The 17487-nt window shown below is 38.1% G+C and overlaps 1 protein-coding gene across 1 annotated transcript; it reads right to left on the bottom strand.

Moving 5' to 3' along the window:
- Positions 1–3444: 3444 nt before the first annotated feature.
- GASK1B (golgi associated kinase 1B) lies at positions 3445–17487 on the bottom strand. The gene is made up of 5 exons (XM_005507846.3): positions 17318–17487; positions 15425–16708; positions 8559–8773; positions 4776–5002; positions 3445–4480 (listed from the first exon to the last, which is right to left on the bottom strand). The coding sequence occupies exons 2-5, from the start codon at positions 16419–16421 to the stop codon at positions 4273–4275; spliced, it is 1647 nt and encodes a 548-aa protein (XP_005507903.2). The 5' UTR covers positions 16422–16708; positions 17318–17487; the 3' UTR covers positions 3445–4272.

Here is a 17487-nt window from a genome sequence, read left to right as displayed (position 1 = left end):
AATTGATTTTTAAAATGCACAGATTCCAAAAGAAAATGGAAATTCAATATTTAATGTAAAACTCAATTAAAAAATCTGAGTTGATATCACTCTGGCAGTTTAGCTCAGATACAAACATATTGCTGTTTTTCTCTACACTTGAAGCAGAAAACTTTTAAGATCATATAAATGTGTCAGCAAGGGGAGAGTTAATCCTTTGAGAACAAAAGCTTCATCCGTTATAATGTTTTGTTTAAAATTCTACTTGTGTATACCCAAAATTGGACTCACACTCACAAATACAATTCTACGTGTAAACAGCAAATTGTATAAACAACTTACTCTTTATTAGCCAAACTGACCATTTTGTAGAAAAAAAGCCAAGGTATACATACATATACACATATGTTTGTGTTTGCATACACATACATGCATTAAAGTGTTCCCAGAATTAGTACTGGAAGCTTGTCCCTTAATGTACCCTAAATCTGCATTTGCTCTTTGGAAACCACGGAATTTATCTTTTGTAATATAGTACGTTATAGAATACACACTCCCCTCCCATCCCACCCCCCAAAAATCAAAACAAAACAAAAAAAGAAACTGCTCCACAGAAGTTTTCATGTCCTCAGCTTCTGAAACATTTAAGATTATTAACTTGCTGGCAGGCTCCTAAGGAATTTTAAAGCATCTGTGCCTGTGCTGTTTATTTTAAGCTCTGTCTTCCAATGTTATGAAATCAGCAAATGCTCCTGACTTTCTTTGTAATTCCATTTCATGTGGTTCTGGCTTTCAGGCAGACTCAAGAATGACATAATCGTCTTTTCCCATTTTGGACTGTTGCCGTTGGTTACTCCCTTCCGACTAATGTGCAACAGGAATCTTTGTCTGATCCCATATGCCCATAAATGGAAGACGGCCCAGCAAAGATGACTAAAACACTGTTTCTTGGCTTTCTGTCAGTCACCACCATAGACAGAATAAGGCTTCTTTGGGTTTTTTCCTGTCAGTTAATATTACTTAGGGTGTAGTGCAGGAATGTCAGTCTAACATCATGCTGTTTTATTTCCTCATAAACTTTATTCTTGTTACTGATGGGAGAGCAGATATCTTGAATGTAGTAGCAGCAAATAAGCTCTGCAAGGTGCTTCTTTTGTATTTTTTAGTGGAGCATTTATGCAAATGCACTCAAAAAGTACAGAATTCTTCATTTTTGTAAGGAAAACCTAGAACTTGGCTGGTAGCGACTCAGCACTATTGCAGTCGCACTTTGTATTATTGACTATACTGGATTAAAGCATCGAGCTTCAGGTTTGTTACCAACATTAGATAATTAGAATTAGAAGCAATTTCCAGTCCAGTCCCACTGCCCAGTTTCACAAAGCCTCTCCTGACTTCCACTCTGAGAGTGTTTGTATGCATTGGAAATGAAGCATGTTAACAGAGCACAGAAAGCAAGGCCTTCAGCTACATGTAGTGCAAGGCTAAGACACTATTGCAAGGTGAGATGCAGAACACCATGCCCTGGACTCAAATTCAGAGTTTCAGAGAAAGAAGTATTCCTTTGCCCTTGGAAAGTGTGCAGCAGTGGCACAGACCCATCTGCCTCAGCCGTTGGCTCTGGACTCACTGGTCCCTGCAGCAGTTCTGAGAAGACAGTGCCCGTATGTGCCTGTCTGGTCCATACTGGACAGCACAGGGAGATACACCAATCCTTCCCCTTCTACTTTTTATATGAGTCTAAATATTCTTTAACTCTGTAGATGAGCTTTAATGACAACTTGATCTGTATGCCTCTGCCACCAAAAATATCTAGTAAAAAACACCATTCATTTCCTAAGAACATTCATTTGCAGGATTTGTTTCCAGAAGATCTGCTCTTTACAGTTATGTTTTTCACGCTTTGTCAAATTTTTAACTACTGTAGAGCATCTTGGCTTTTTGGACCTCTTAAGCTCAGGACCACTGAGAGGCATTGCTCCAGGTCAGCTTCTGGGCAACTATTCACTAGCTGGCAATTACATTGCTGCTTTAAGAACTGGCACTGAACTGCCAGGCAAATAAAAAAGCATGTATCATGCTTAAGGAAACACTAGTCCATGTCCAGAAGAAATTGAGAACACATCAAATTATCGCCATAAGAATAAATGACCTAACCTGAAAAAAATAATGACTTCTGATTTTTTTATCTTCTTGGGCAATGAGGCAATTTTGGAAAAAACAACCAGGCAATGACCTGGCATCAGGATGTGCAGAACAAGAGACGGAGCTAGAAGACAGAGTTCTCATGGAACGTCTTTTCATGATCAGGTATACAGTTGCATCTCCCCCTGTCCCTCTTCTGAACTGTGTGATAATCCATTTGAACAGGTATCTAGCAGGAAGAAAACTATGAAATAGGCTAGAAAATTAAGAGAAATTGATGGTAACAGCAACTTACTGCAACAATTACTGCAACAGGAATTCCACATAAAATGGATTCAGAGGATAATTTCTTTCTCTAGGCTCTGTTCACAGTGCAAGCTATAGTATTGGTTTTGTTTCTGAGACAGAAATTACACAGTTAATAAGTTACAACATTTTAAGTAAGGGATAATATGAAAATCCTATAAAATTCTACTTTGGTGCTATTAAAAAGTCCAAGGCATCTAGTATGTGTTCTCTCAAGAGTATAGTTAAGTTCTAGGAAGCTTTTATAAATTTATCTGCCCTTTGCTGACAGAATAAAATAAAAGATTATTTAAGCGGCCAAGTTCTTAAATTTTTACTAAGTATCTTTAAATCTTGCTATAAAGAGGCCTGTTTCTTCTAGTAATGCAATTATTGTTAATAGCTGTTTTGATCCTAAGAAAGAAAATCTGTTTTGGCTGCAGTGGAATTATAGTTATTTAAAACATTAAATTCAGCCTTCCACATTAATATCAACACAAAACATTTCAGTTTCTCATTAATACCATTACATAAGCACTTTTTAAAATATTGTAAACCTTATATTTTTTACTATACATAAAGACAAGAGCAGCTATGAAAGTTTTCCACTTCTGCCATTATCTCACAGCAAGAAGATAATCCCTGTTTTTCTAGAAAGATTGTAGGAGTCTTTCTAAACAGACAGGTAGAATGTGTCTGTCATGACAGACTATATCAATTGATATTTTATTTCTGGAGCAGATGAAGGTTAATAATCCAAAGTGCTTATCCAGCTTTCTCTAACAACCTTACCTGGGGAAATACTTGGGGTGAGTCATCAGAATCATCACCCTGCAGTGGCCAATGTTAATACAGAGCCTGTATTGCTGGCAAGAGCTGAGCACACAGCACAAACATTTTCTGCACTGAGTTTAAGAACACTGATGTCCTTAGTCGGTCAATTTTTTTATAATAATCTAAAAAAATATTGTCAAGAATGTTGCAAAAACAGAACGTGCACTTATTTAGCAGAATATTCACACAAAGCTAAAGCTATTTTTTTTTTTTTTTTTAAACATAGTGGTAATAGAGGATGAGTCTATGAGTAACACCCAGTTAATCAATAGACAGAAAACATCAGATCATCCACCCACACATCAATGTACTTAAAACAGTACATTGTAATGAGTGACTCATGATAAACTGTACTCCATACTGGACAGGTAAAAACTGTATTTGTCAAATTAATTATTATTGTTAAAGCCATGTTCTCCTCACTGTTTTTAAATTTCCCTTGTGTCCAGTGCAAACACCTCCGCATTCAAAAGAGCTGAATTTAGTCCTCACATTTTAAAAGATAAAAATAAAATAAAACAAAGTAAGCCTTTGGAAATGTTGACATTTTAGTATTCATAATCAAAAGACAAATTCCTGAACTAGATATGTTTTAGCAGGTAGATGCGATGACAGTTTTCATCAATGTATTAAGTAGTTACAAATCTCTGTTCCCATTTAAATTTGCAGTAAAACTTTTACCAACTTGAATGAGGGAAGTAAGAATAATCCAACCTAAGGTACTGAAAATCCTGTTGCTAATTTTCAAGCAGTTTAACAGGAGGAGTGTTCACGGTACCGATGTATTACTACATTATTTATTGTACCATTTGGTTATTTTTCATTTCAGTGGTGACATAGAAGAGACTGCATAGTGTTGAGCTACAGCTGACATTTAAATGTTGCTTCTAAACCACGTAAGATTTCCCATTTGAAAATAACTTTGAAAGTTTGGAAAAAAATAAATAAGTATTTAAATTAAATCAATTTTGCTGTCAATTTTTGCCTCATATAAATTTTTTTAGACTATCATATAGAAACAAGACTGTTTCATTCATTCATGGGCAATACTTTGGCTCCATGTGCATTTATATAAGTAAGAAGAATTTTGGACCTCCTTTCTATTACATCTATAAGCTTCTCAATTCCTTTTCTGCCTCCTTGGCTCTCCCAATATATTTTGTCAAGGAACAGAGACTGAAGTAACTTCTCACGTAAACGCTGGCTCCTCAGTACTGAAACTGCAGATTCTGGGAATCTGGAAAAGCACAAAGAAATTAATCAGCTTTGCCACCACTCTGAATTGCAATATTTATGTTGTGGTTTAGCAATCAATTCTATGAATATACACTGAGACTCAGCAAAGGAAGTCCATGCATGCCTAATCACATGTATGTTAATTGTATCTCATACAGCAGTGGAATTACTCATACATTTTTAGACACATCCTGTGAATGTCTTGGGTTGATATCTATTCCAGTAACTCGGTATCTCATGCTCAAACTGGAAAGAAATTATCATTTTTTTTACAAAATGAATAACTTAAAACTTACTCATTGATTCCTTGTAGTATTTTGAAGTCAAGATTGTCCTCGTTTCTGTCAAAGAAACCCTTATTATCTATAAAGGTCAAGTGCCTTCGGTCATGCCTTCTCTGTACTATGTGTGTCAGGTCAACAGAATCTTGATCACTACATTTCAGCTTCAGTCCTTGGTGCACGCAGGAATCCTCCTTGAGAGGTTTGAATCCACAGCAGTTTCTGTCTAGTCGATTATAGATCTGAGACAAAGTACAGAATAGTGCCAAATGAAAACAGTGTCAAAGTGTTTGGGGCGAAATGTCACTGTAAGACATCACTCACTAACACAGCTGCCAGGAAAGCAAGCTCAGGACAAGTATAATCAAAGTCAGGAATGAAATGGTGTTGAAGACCTGGTCCCTATACTTCAAGTACTGTTGGAAGCAATTTCCCTGCCTGTGTATTTTATCCATTTTATAGCCATGATTTGTTATGTTAGTAGAAATTCTTTGAAAATAATAGAACAATCCCACTGTGTAACCAGAATAACAATATGGTAAATACAATTCCATTTTTTTCAGCAGGCTGTAGGGTTTTTACATTTTCTCTGCTAGAGAACAATAGAAATATCACAGCCTGACACAAAGGGGTGTCTCCATTTTGTGAGGCACATTGGACTAATAGTATGCAAAATAATTGAAAATATTAGGAAGAGGCACAGCAAACCATCTGAAGCTAAAAAAGGCAAGAACTAAGAGTGCATTTATAATCACAGAGCAATCTCCCTGAGTTGCACTGTGATATATACTTTAATGACATGATGGTCTAGGCTGTTTTTTTTCCCATGTGAGCCCCTGCTTATTCATCACACAGCACTTAGCTGGAAGGAATACATCTGGTCTAACTTTAGTGGTGTAAATGTTAAGTGTGACTTAGCTGTTTACGTTCCCTTTCATAAACAATGACAAGAATGAGGCACCCTCAGAGCAAATGATGCCATTTTAGGATAACCATCTAATACAAGAATGATAAATGACTCCTTGAAAGCACTTCCACCCCTGTAGACTGCATGAGAGTAAATACACAACATTGCCAGGGCCCTGAGTGCACAAATAGGCTTCAATTGCCCTAAGCACCCTCACCTGGAACCTCCACACACACACGATTTGTCCATGAGCCCAGGAGCCCTATTTAAGCTCATGTCTCCCACTTCTGAGGCTTTCTAGAAGGGTGTATCTGTTGCTTGTCATGCTGCTTCTGTCTTGGTGCTTGGGGTTCCTGCTTGTTGGCCTTGGAGCTGTCTTGACACCTTTTCTGTGCCTGATGCTCCCTGGGCTGTCAATGAGACCTGTGGCTTTCACCACCTTTCCTGCTGGGTTGACTTTTCCATTGCTGCTGGCCCTGCATGTCCTGCCTGCCCTGGGCTCCAGCTCATTCTCCCCAGGGATGCTCTAAGCATAAAAACATTAATGTTCACATAAGCTGCCTAAAATTACAATTTTATTCTCATGAGACCCCAGTGAAATGAACTGGTAGGACTCTTCTGATTTAGAACCATGTTGTATATTGAAAAGGCCTCCTAATTTTGTTCATCAAACAGAAGTCTGACAGTAGTTTTGTTTCTTTTTTAAATGTAGGACTGTTGCCATTGGTCTTGGTGGCAATGTTTGTTTTCAACTGCAAAAATCCTTATGAAAGGAACAGATTTCTTCTTTTTCATGAGCAACACTGAGCATCTGCAGGCACTGGAGCCTCTCTTGCTTACGGTGCTGTAGCTCATGGGTTCTCTCATTCAAATAATCCAAAGGCTTTGCTGAAAAATGAAGAAGAGGCCTTCTGGAAAGGCCTTTGATTTATAGCCCTAATTCATCTGCACCACATTTTTTACATGGATTAAACAGATGAGGAGAACATGCTCATACAGTCAGCCTCTTCATAATCTCTCGCATCATTTTGGTGTTAAGACAGAATGATGGGACACTTGGGAATTGATGCTGCAACCTTAATAGTTTACCATTGTTTTTTGTCATATATATTTATGTACATGAAAGGTCTAAACTTCCAGAATTAAACAAGCTGTTCTACATTTAATGTTCTTATTTTGCTGGAGTTCTTGTATAGGCAAGTGAAGGTCAGCTACAAGCATTTTTCACTCTGCTCCTATGTTTTATAGCATTTGAAACCAGAGATTAGGAGCATCTATTATGAACACCAAACCCATTGTTCTGAGGGAAGTATGTTTAATAGAGAATACTTTTCACCATAATGATTTATTTCTCAGTGGCTCATGGAGCACAGATGCCCTTCTTGGCATTTTTTTTTCTGTCTTAGGGTCTTCATGATCTACTGCTGATAAACTTGTAAGTTAAGTCTAAGAGTACCCAGATAAATTTTACTCTTTAAGAACCGTAAGACTGACTTTCTGGTATGCACATTCTTGTCTGGTAGGCAACTACCAGCTACTGTTAAAAGAGTAATTTGTTACTTTATTTCATGTACAGTTCACTCTGGTTGTATCTTATTTCAACTGGATAATAGGAGTTCTATTATGAAGATTAAAAACTTGTCTTAGGAGACCTTAAGAATCAACACAGAACTCATGAGAGTTTTTAAACTGTTCAACAAGAAGACAACGGTTTGAAAACATTAACTCTGTGACACAATTTGTACTATTCCTACAGGGGTATTATTACTATGGTTAGCATCAAAGTAATCCACATATGACTTTATACCCATTTCTAACAATTACTTGCTCAAAATAGGACTAAATACGGAGTCATTAAACAAGTGACAATCTATTTTTAGAGAAGAATTGAATGCTCTGTTTAACATAACAAGACTGTAAAAACTGTAACGCAAAAAGAATCAGGAACATCCATTCATCCTAGAACAGGACTGCAAAGGACAGGGATATGCTATGCATAAGCCAAATCATTATTTTTATATTTGAAGAAATGTAACTCTATAAAAAGCTGAATTATATGAACAATCAAACACAGTGCGTAAAACCAGTGCTTGCTGCAGTTTTAAATAAACTATTAAGTGCTACAGGAGGGTCAGTCAGCCCTTGTCTGGCAGGCAAGGATACTTGGAAGTAGTGCTGTATCTCAGGAATCCATACAATTATTCTCTAGCCAGGTAGTTCAGCTCAGTCCTTATCAATACAGGGAGTGTATTAATATTCTACTACATAATTGCTGTGACTGTAGCCACACATTATGATACCACTGGACAGAGCCCTAATTTGGTGTTATTTGGAGAGCTAATGATTATGTGCAATACCTAACTGAGGCACAGCAGCCATATCATTCATCATTTGCTACTCTACTCTTTCCTTGTTAAATCACTGCCTACATTTTTTAAAGGAAGGAAAATTTGCTACTACAACTGTTATCCTGATCCAGGTTTCAGCTGACCAAAACCACTTAAATCACCCAGAGGATTTGGAAGGTGCAGGAAAGACCACACAGTAAAACCCCCAGTGTTTTATGGTTGTGAACATAGTCAAGAACTATGTTTGCAGAAACAAACTGTATGCCTCAAGGTGAGGTAAAACAATATGTCTCAAGACAAAAGCCTTTTCTTCCTCTTTTAGAAAGTGAGTCAGTTGAGTTTCTGATTTCTTTCTTTGATTACAAGTTCCATTTTGGATATTTTATTCAAAAGAAAAAAACAGAAATAAGTTCAAACTCTGCAAATACATCTCTTTGCCATTTTAAAAAACAAAAGGAAATAAACTACAATTAATTTTCTAGGAGTCCAATGTGTGCTCATGTCATTTTTGAGGTAGGTAGTTGCATTCAGTAAATGTTTTACCTGCAGAAGAAAATCAAAGAGTGCCATCTTGGACCACTCATGGTGATGGATTTCGGTGCAGCCCCACTCAGCTTTGGGAACTTTACCATTCTGCCAGCATTTCTGCTTCAATATCTGCTGATATTGCCCCCAGGTTAATCTCACTGAAGAATGGGTATTATTATCTGTTGGACTCAGTGAGGAATCCCAGAGAATAACAGGACGGGCTTGACCATCTGAAAAAGGAAAAACAGATCATCAGTATAGTGCAACACTGTCAGGCATACCTGGTCCTTCTTTAGACTTCACCTAAACATCAAGAATTATACCCTTCTACAGAAGTGGCAGGAAAAATGGTCAGGGACTAATAACTTGATATCCTTTGGTTAAAGTGGTCTTACCCCACATGTAAAACCACCCACTGCAGGAAAGGAAGAAGCACAAACATCATAAACGTCTTCAGTGTACAGAAGGCTTTCTCTGTTTGAAGCAAGATATTAATATACAAAATCATATACTAAACCAGACTACTAAAAAGTTTTTACATAGCTTAAGAGCCTACAATGCCATTGTGAATCAGCAATGTAATTTCCCTCTGATTCTAGTGAACTGATGATGATTTACAAGAGCTGAAAACTTATGCTAAAGATTTTTTGCATAATGGCATAGAAACACTAAAATAGTATACTCGAAGTGGATCTATTTTATTATCCTTAGTATTTTAGGCCTATAATGTACAATTTCACAGCTCTGAAATTATATATGAGAAAACTAGAGAGTGTCAGCTTAGCATGAATTAACACCTTGAAAAGTTGTTTGTGGTTTGCGTGCTTTGTTTTTCTTTTTATTTTTAGCCAAGTATAACATAAGATCTGCTTTATATAGCAGCTATTTTGGCCTAATTATTTAATTATTCTGTGTAAAGAATATTCTGCTCTTCCGTGAAACTAAGTCAAGGGTCTTAACTTTGGTGAATTCAAGTGTTCAGAGTTCTTAGTGGGACGAAGCCTTAGCAAAGAATTTAAAATGAGCTTTCTCAGTATAAGAACTGATAAATATATTTCACCCAGTATCAAGTAACAGGCACATCTACCTTCTTAGGAAGTGGAACTCTCCTTTTTATCGCTGATGTAGTGGTGCTGCTGCCTTAAACTGTCAAGGACCCAGGAACAACTGTGGCTTGGATACAAATTAGAACAAAGAAATCCTTTGTATTTTTGCGTGTAGACAGAAGACTAAAATATGATGCCTCTGTACAGAGAGGAGGAACCATTTAACTGCAAAGCTGTTATTTACTAAATACCAAGTGTTGGAAGATGTATAAAGCTTTAAAATTTATTTATATTCACCTTGAAGGTCAATGAACCTAAAGCCCACACTATTGCACAATTTATCACAGTTAAATGCAGCCCAAACTGTCTCTTTGTCTTTCACATGCCCATGGAGCCAGAGATATATCTGAAAAAAAGCTTTCAGAAACTTGCATGAAGGCAATGAGATCCATGGCATCTTCTTCTCCAGAGGCAAATCGGACAGAAAATAGCACACAGAAAACAGGTATCAGTACCAAGGGCAAGGTATCAGCACCACGCTCCACATTTTCCTTTGGTGAAAAAAAGCACTGAGTACTCCTGAAAATCAAGCTTCTCCTATTGAAATGCCTGAATAATTATTTAGGAAATTAATCTGGGAAATCCTAGCAATTTCCCCATCTTTCTTGCCCTGGCTCCAACAGCTACATTGTAGATGACTTTAGCCAAGGCAGGTCAGCTATTGGCTAAGCCAGTTGGAGAAAGTCTATAAAGTCTATATATAGCACTGGGAATTGTCACAAAAAAAAGGACAGCTTTCTTAGACCAATTCTGATCTATCATTTTTATATCTCCAATAACAACTTATGTAATTATTCATTAATTCTTCCACAAACCAAATACGTAAATGGCCTTCTAACAAAACAAACATCTCCTGTCTACCCAAAAGGGACATGATAAACAAAGGTAACATAAATACTTGAAAAATATGAATATCTTGCCAGTTTCCTTTAACATAGAAAAACATTTTAAAAGACCAAGCCTAAATACAGGAAATGTTTGCATTTCAGAGGAAATGGGAGCAGAAAAGATGAGCCAAAATAAAATCTTTCAACTCTGTAATACAAATTGAATTACAGGAATATGAAACAGCAGCTTCAGTAAAGAGCAGTGACTCAAATTTTTGACACTTGCAGGAAAAACATGACCATGCTGAATTATAGTAGATAAGGGGTCTGATTCATAGCTGCATGAATTGGCATGAAGCCACTGAATCAGTGGAGCTCTTCTGATTCAAACCTCTTGAGGACAGGACTGAAGTTAACAGAATGGCGAAAAGCAAGGCCTGGCTAAGAATTGGAAATTCCAGCTGCATACAGCCAAAACTGATGAGATTGAACACACTTATTCTAAATCCAGTATGTTCGTCAGCCGCTTCTGTCCTAATCAGCTTTATATATTAACACAAAGGGCTACTGCTTTTTTGTTGCTGCAGCTGCATTGCACTGAATCTTGGACAAAGCTGATAGACTTGTTTTTCTTTTAGTCTGAAATTTTAGATTGATACACTTACTTGACTTTCTAAAGATGATTTGTAAAATTGTATGGGATTTCTCAAAACTTGTGTAGGAATGAGCTTTCCATTAATTCATATACATTTTAAAATACCAAAATATTGCTAAAAACTTCTTGGGCCCTCAGGAGCTACCGGCTCAGGATACCCTAAATTAAATAAGCTAACAGAGGTGAAACCTCAGGCTGCTGAAACTACGCTACCTCAAGGCACTCAAACTGCTTCATGTGCAGTTAGGGAATGGATCACTGCAGGGCTTCTTCAATGTAAGTGTCATCTTGGACATCCACACACCAGGGCACTTTAAAAATAGTCTGCATGCTTTTTAACAACTAAGATGCTCTTGCAAGTGATACTCTTCTATCTTGTGCTCTGACTTGTATCTACATCATTTTTTCTGACTTCCTTGAAAGCAAACATTTCAAAGATGCCCATGGCAGCATCACTAAAAAGAGCAAATCTTTCATGAGGGATTTAAAGCCTTTTCTCAAACTTCTCATAGTTCACTGTAAAGCACTACAGCTCACCACTGCCACATCTGGAAGAAACAGCTCAGTTGCCCATGTATTAGCAAGACGGGGTAATTTAGTGTGGAAAGTTGAGGGGGACTGACATACAGAGCATTACTTGAATTTTAGAGCTTAAGTTCTGAGGGAACATATAACAGACAGGAGCAAAAAGCAGAGAGAAGTTTGGCCATTTATTTTTCTTCCCTATGCACCTTTTTTTGCAATGTTTGTGTCCTGCACTCATATGGACATCAGAATTAAGGAATACATGAAATGTGTGTCAGTTGCTCTCTAGACTGTGAACTCTACCCAGCAAAATACTGGAAATACACCCTCTGGTACCCCTCTGAGAGGTACAGCACTACAGTGCAAGTTGTTTGAGTTGACAGAAAACAGGACAGATAAACTGAGGTGGTTTAAAGCATTCTGAATGCATGAGGCAGTGTTAGGTTTTTCTCATTCTTTGCCCTGACATTAGTGATTCATAATATCTTTGGCTACTTTTGAATAACTCTCAGTGGGGTGGCAAGGACAGGCTGATAGCACAGGGTATAACATGGAAAAGCCTATGCCTCCATTTATCATCATGTAGAGGCCAGTAAAGCAAAATGACAAGTACAACCAGTGGAGCTATCTATCACATGTCATTCATCTATTTGCACTAAACCAACCATGAAAGACATTACTCAAAGGAAGAGTTTCTTGCCTGTTCTAGGAAAAGAAGTAGTTTTAGGAAAATAGCGGGTTCAATCTTTAGCTAAAAAAAAAAAAAAGTCCAACTGCATCGAATACACCTGTGCTTATTCTTCTCAGCACAGGATAAAACATAGTTAGGAAAACTTACGAGATCAGAAAACTGGGAGGAGGAGGAGAGTTTGTCAGCACACAGTGGTTCAGATCCTCAGCCAGTGGTACAATAAAACTGCACAGCAATAGCTGCATATTTTGAAACAAAAGCTGAGTAAAGAGCCCAGCCATGTTGCTATGACCCAAGAAGCTGGAGTCCCATCCCTGCAGCTGTCAGCTGCACCAGAGGAGTGAGCCTGCTCCAGTGCTTGCTCCCCCTAACAAACACTGGCATCATCCTGCCCTGCAAATGCTGTTGCTGAGCTAGAGGCAACACGTGCAGTCATTTCACTTTGCTTCTGCACAAATTAATTAAGGTAGGGTTGTGACACCAAGCAAGATCACTTTTGTCTTTCCTGTTCCACAGGGTAACCAAATAATGAAGATTCTCAGTCCTGTGGTATTAATGCGTCCATTCCAAAACTCAGACAGGCAAGGGTCAACCTCCATTTTCTCCACAAGAGAGACAGTTTTATGATTATTTCTTGTTGTTTTACTGTCTCATCCTTTGTTTACAGGTGTTTTGGAGCTCTCAACATTTTTCATGACTTGTAGGTAGCAATGGGAGTAATGAATGACTGCTTGTGTATGCCCAGAATCGTGTTCTTTTAGCCTATAACACAGAACTCAAAAGGGCTTTGCCCACCTGTACTCTCCAGGCTTTTTATGTTCAGCTAATTAATTTCAAAAATAAGAGGGGAAGTGTTGGCATACCTGATTTTTTCATCCATGTTGAAAAACAAGATAAACCATAAAAAATTCACAGTTAACACTTAAAATGGTTTACAATAAGTAGGGAAGGCAAGGGCAGCAGACAGAGGACTTGTATACAGTATTTTTCTGGACTTTAAAAAAAAAAAATCAGCGGGGGATTTGTGGGACTAGCGGAAACAGAACTTGAACAAGGATTTACTAAGCGATTCTTTGAAACTGCTTTTGACAAAATGAATGACAGTTTTGAAAAGCCCGTTTTTTGAAGATTTTAATGCTACATCAAACATGTCTTGTTATATCACATCACAACTGAGGCAAGTTAAAGGGATGTGTTGTGGAGAGAGATATATCAGTTCAGAATTGTGTACATTCATACACACATGCACAGTCTCTAATCCTTCATTGCTTTCTTTCCCATATGAATAACCATGATTCACAGAAGCTGCCCTATAAAAAAAAAAAACAACTACAGTGCTCATCTACTCTTAAATGCATATGGGTTATAGAAATGAGATCACTAATTGTTCCTATTATTTTTAAGAATATATTTTTGCACTTTTTCTCAACACAGATGTTTTCCAGATTATGCCAAATGCAAGCATGTAAATAGTAATGAGTTCAAGCAGACCTTAGACATCTGAGCTCCAGCATATTTCCAGGCTAAAGAAATGGAGACAAGGTACAGTAACTGTTCCAAATGATCTGTTCACTCTTTAGCTGGAAAAAATTAAGCGAGACCAAAATAATGTTATTTCTCTCTTCATCACCTAGCAACGGTCTTCTTGCTATAGGAACATAACCAGTTACGAGGAAAAGAAAATTAAAGAGGGCCGAATGACACTCTCTGTCCCAGACAGTCCAAAACATACTGTAAGGTGGCAGACACTGAGCAACACAATGCACAATTAGCCTAATAGCAGTTTTCAGAGGCTGGCAGTCTGTCATCTCCACAGCCACACTGTGCAGTTCCTCCAGCAGAACTACCTTAATGCCTTATGACAGCTCTATAGCAATAATTCTTGCTCCTAGAAATAAACTATGTATAATGTATCTTCTCTGCAAGTATGAATAATATGCAGAAGCCTCCAAACTGTTGTTCATTCACATTGCTGTACAGGCTGCCAAATAGAAGGTTTACAAAGCAGTAAGAAATTGGAGATCATTAGGTCATCTTCCTGCTGTCAGACCTTAGAAAGTCATTCTTTTTTTTTTTTTTTTGAGAAACGAGACTGATGTAAAAGTATTTGGTATAAGCTAATTTCAGCCGGGAGAAATGAACTGCAAAAACATAGCTAGCCACTTTAGCAATGATTCATTAAAATGCAATGTAGTCTTTTTGGATTGTGATTAGTGACTGTACAAAAATAGCAGTCAGGCTGAAGACATATTTAACAAGAGAGCAATGTTAGAAGACTCACAGGTCTGAAATCTACCTTTAATTTCATTAAAGGATAAAAATCAAAATTTTGATTGAAAATTTTATACCAATCATGTAACAGGCACATAGATATAGATATAGATATATATAGTGTATTTCTTTTGTCTTCATAATATACACATGTGCAATGAACCTCAAAATGTACAGTAGGATTCACTGCAATATAGTACTTTTTTAATTACTGGGTAGAGGGAAGCACTTTTGAAAAAGAATTCTCTTTCCAGAGGTATTAGTACCATGATATTAGTATCAAGCTTCTGCAGGAAGGTCCCCTACCTTTCTGAGTAGGTTATCTGATTAAAAGACCTGTTCCTACCACCTCTTTGAGTAGTAAATACTTGTGGTCACTTTCAACATTTTATTAAAGTCAAATCTAAAAGATGACAAAACTTTAAAAAATAACTAAATAAATGAAATTGAATCACAGGGCATTTTGGAATTTCTTTCACCAGTTCCACTTCAGGCAGTCTGTACAATGTCATACGATCTACAGATGTCTCCCTCGTTTTGTTTTTTTTTTCTCATTCCAGACTCTCACAGAGGAGAAACTGTTACTGCCCTCGGCAGCTCAGTGGTGTTTGACCTAAACTTTAGGGTGCTGCATCCTTCAAACACTGCAGAAATTACACAGATACCAGCTTTGCTTCCCTGTGATGATGGAGTTAGTTCTCAGGCTCACAGGAATTAAAGGTGGCTGCTGCCTTGTGGTTAACACGGGAGGGGGAAGGAAACCTCAGCACCCCACCTGCAAGCTGAAAGCCATGGGAATGCATTACCTTGGAAGAACTCCAACCTCCTGCTCACAGAAGGTAAGCTCCTGTTCAGCCCCAAGATCCTATCCAAATGAAAAGCAAACACCTCACTCATGTCAAGGGGTCTTTTGATGATGCCACACTGCCCCTGGTCACAAGCAGCTCCTGTGGTGCTGGGACCTCTCGTGAATACTGCCAAGACTGCTTTGTGAGCAGGTACTTCTTGGATGCTCTCTATCCGAGAATCTGCCAGTATGCGCATGTTTAGGATGTCGTCTTTGCTCAGCCAAGAGGGAGAGCTCTCACTGTAAATCCTGATATTGCTCTCCTCAGTCTGGGGCTGTGCCTTTATACCTCCAGAAATTCCCCCAGGTCTCCAGTGACCCCTCTCCCTGATTGCCATTTCTTTATGCCTGTGTTCATCCAGTTGGTGCTTTCTTGCCTCTGGAGCTATTGCTGGTCCCCTCGTACCCACAGCATACATGGCCTTCCTTGGCTGTTGGTCAAAGAACTCTTCTTGGCCCATAAAAGCAGCTTTTGGAAAGTGCTGCCCGTAGGACAAAGGAGTTGCATGTTTCTTCCTGCGCTTTGGCTTCACCGTGCCTCTGATGTTGGCTGGCTTACTGCGCTTGGACCGCAGGGTGATATAAACTACATTGGGTGGCAGCGAGGTCCCATTGCCACCAAGCTGGGGTTCCTGGAAATTGGGTGGTGACAGGGTGCCATCCAGTGGGATGCCCAGAAAAGGAGTCTGGGCTGCATCTTGGAGACTTCTGGAACTGATCTTTTGGTGTCCTCCTTTGTGCTGGGGTAAAACATGACCCACTTGACTGACAAGGAATCCAAGGTAGATCACACACGCCGTGCCCACTAGCAGATTCCTTCTTGTCCTTGGGCGCCTGCAAGTCCAGAGCCTCAGCACTCGTGGAGGGCACAGGCAGCAAACAAACAAGTTTTTGATTTTACTTGGCTGATCAAAGGTGGTCATTTCTCTAGTGAATCCACATGATGAAAACAGCATAAAGTCTTCTGTACACTCCAGCCAGGGTGATGATGCATGGTTTCCCTTCCACGATTTCTATTTCTCCTTTTCCAAATAGCTTCCAGCATGGGTGATGGACAGAGGCTACTGATATGCCTGGGAACGTGTTTAGTACTAAGGATGCTGACACTCCACCTTCTCAAGCTGTTAAATTCTTATCAGCCACCATAGGGGAAGTGATTGGCTTGAGAGAATGAATGGAGCCAGCTACGTAAGCAAAGTTTCCTGAATTGTAGTCTAAAATATCTGAAGCTCTCATTTGCAAACTGAAAAAAAAAAAAAAAAAAAGAAAAAAAAAAAAAAAGAGTGAGTAGCAGCAGCTTTTCATTTCACTTACACGTGGCATTTGTGATTTTGTACTTTGAAGAGACAGAAGTTCTAGATGAGACAGTATGTATCTATAAATTTGTCAGAATACATCTTTCACTTTCTCATTACAGTATAAATTATACACCAAAATCATGAAATATAGGCTCAATTTGCAATCTCAGCTAGCTGTGTCCCAGCACTAGAAGAAAAGCTTGTCAAATGCAGATCATTATCATCTTTTTCTTATGAGACAGTGTCTCCACTAAACCTCGCATTGTGGAAGTGCTGTAAATTATACATTATTAAATACCAGTAACTGTAGCAGTTAAATATCCAAATATTCACTAATAGAAAAATATATTAGCAGTGCCAAATTTCCCTAGTTCACATTCATAAACACACATTAAATATGAGAGATAGTTAATATTCTTCACTCTGTTAAGCCATAAATAGGATCTAGCTATAGTTTCTCAACTAAAATGACAGTGGCTTATATATCCTTTCAGAGACACAAGGACAAAGTGTATATTCTATGCATGCTGCAATAAAAAATTAAAATCTCTTACCTATTCAGCTCAACACATCCTTCATTTTGGTAAGCTTCTTAGGTTTATAATAGCAACTTAGTAAAAATCGACGTTCTCAAAGTATTCTAGCACAGATTTCAGTTTTAAGTATGGTTCGCATTTAGGTATTTCATTGCAAGCTAAATACTGTCTGGAAGCTAACTGTACTG

This window comes from Columba livia, chromosome 4 (genome assembly GCF_036013475.1).
Source record: "Columba livia isolate bColLiv1 breed racing homer chromosome 4, bColLiv1.pat.W.v2, whole genome shotgun sequence".
NCBI classification, from domain to species: domain Eukaryota; kingdom Metazoa; phylum Chordata; class Aves; order Columbiformes; family Columbidae; genus Columba; species Columba livia.
This window is presented reverse-complemented; position numbering and strand designations above follow the sequence as displayed.

Bases quoted from the DNA above. Each gene is read 5' to 3' on its own strand.
- GASK1B (XM_005507846.3), bottom strand. From the start codon at position 16,421: ATGCTGTTTTCATCATGTGGATTCACTAGAGAAATGACCACCTTTGAT. The intron at 8,774-15,424 runs GTAATGCATTCC...TTCCTTTTTCAG, and splicing joins GAGGTTGGAGTTCTTCCAAG to ATGGTCAAGCCCGTCCTGTT. The intron at 4,481-4,775 runs GTAAGTTTTAAG...GTGCTTTTCCAG, and splicing joins ATACTACAAGGAATCAATGA to ATTCCCAGAATCTGCAGTTT.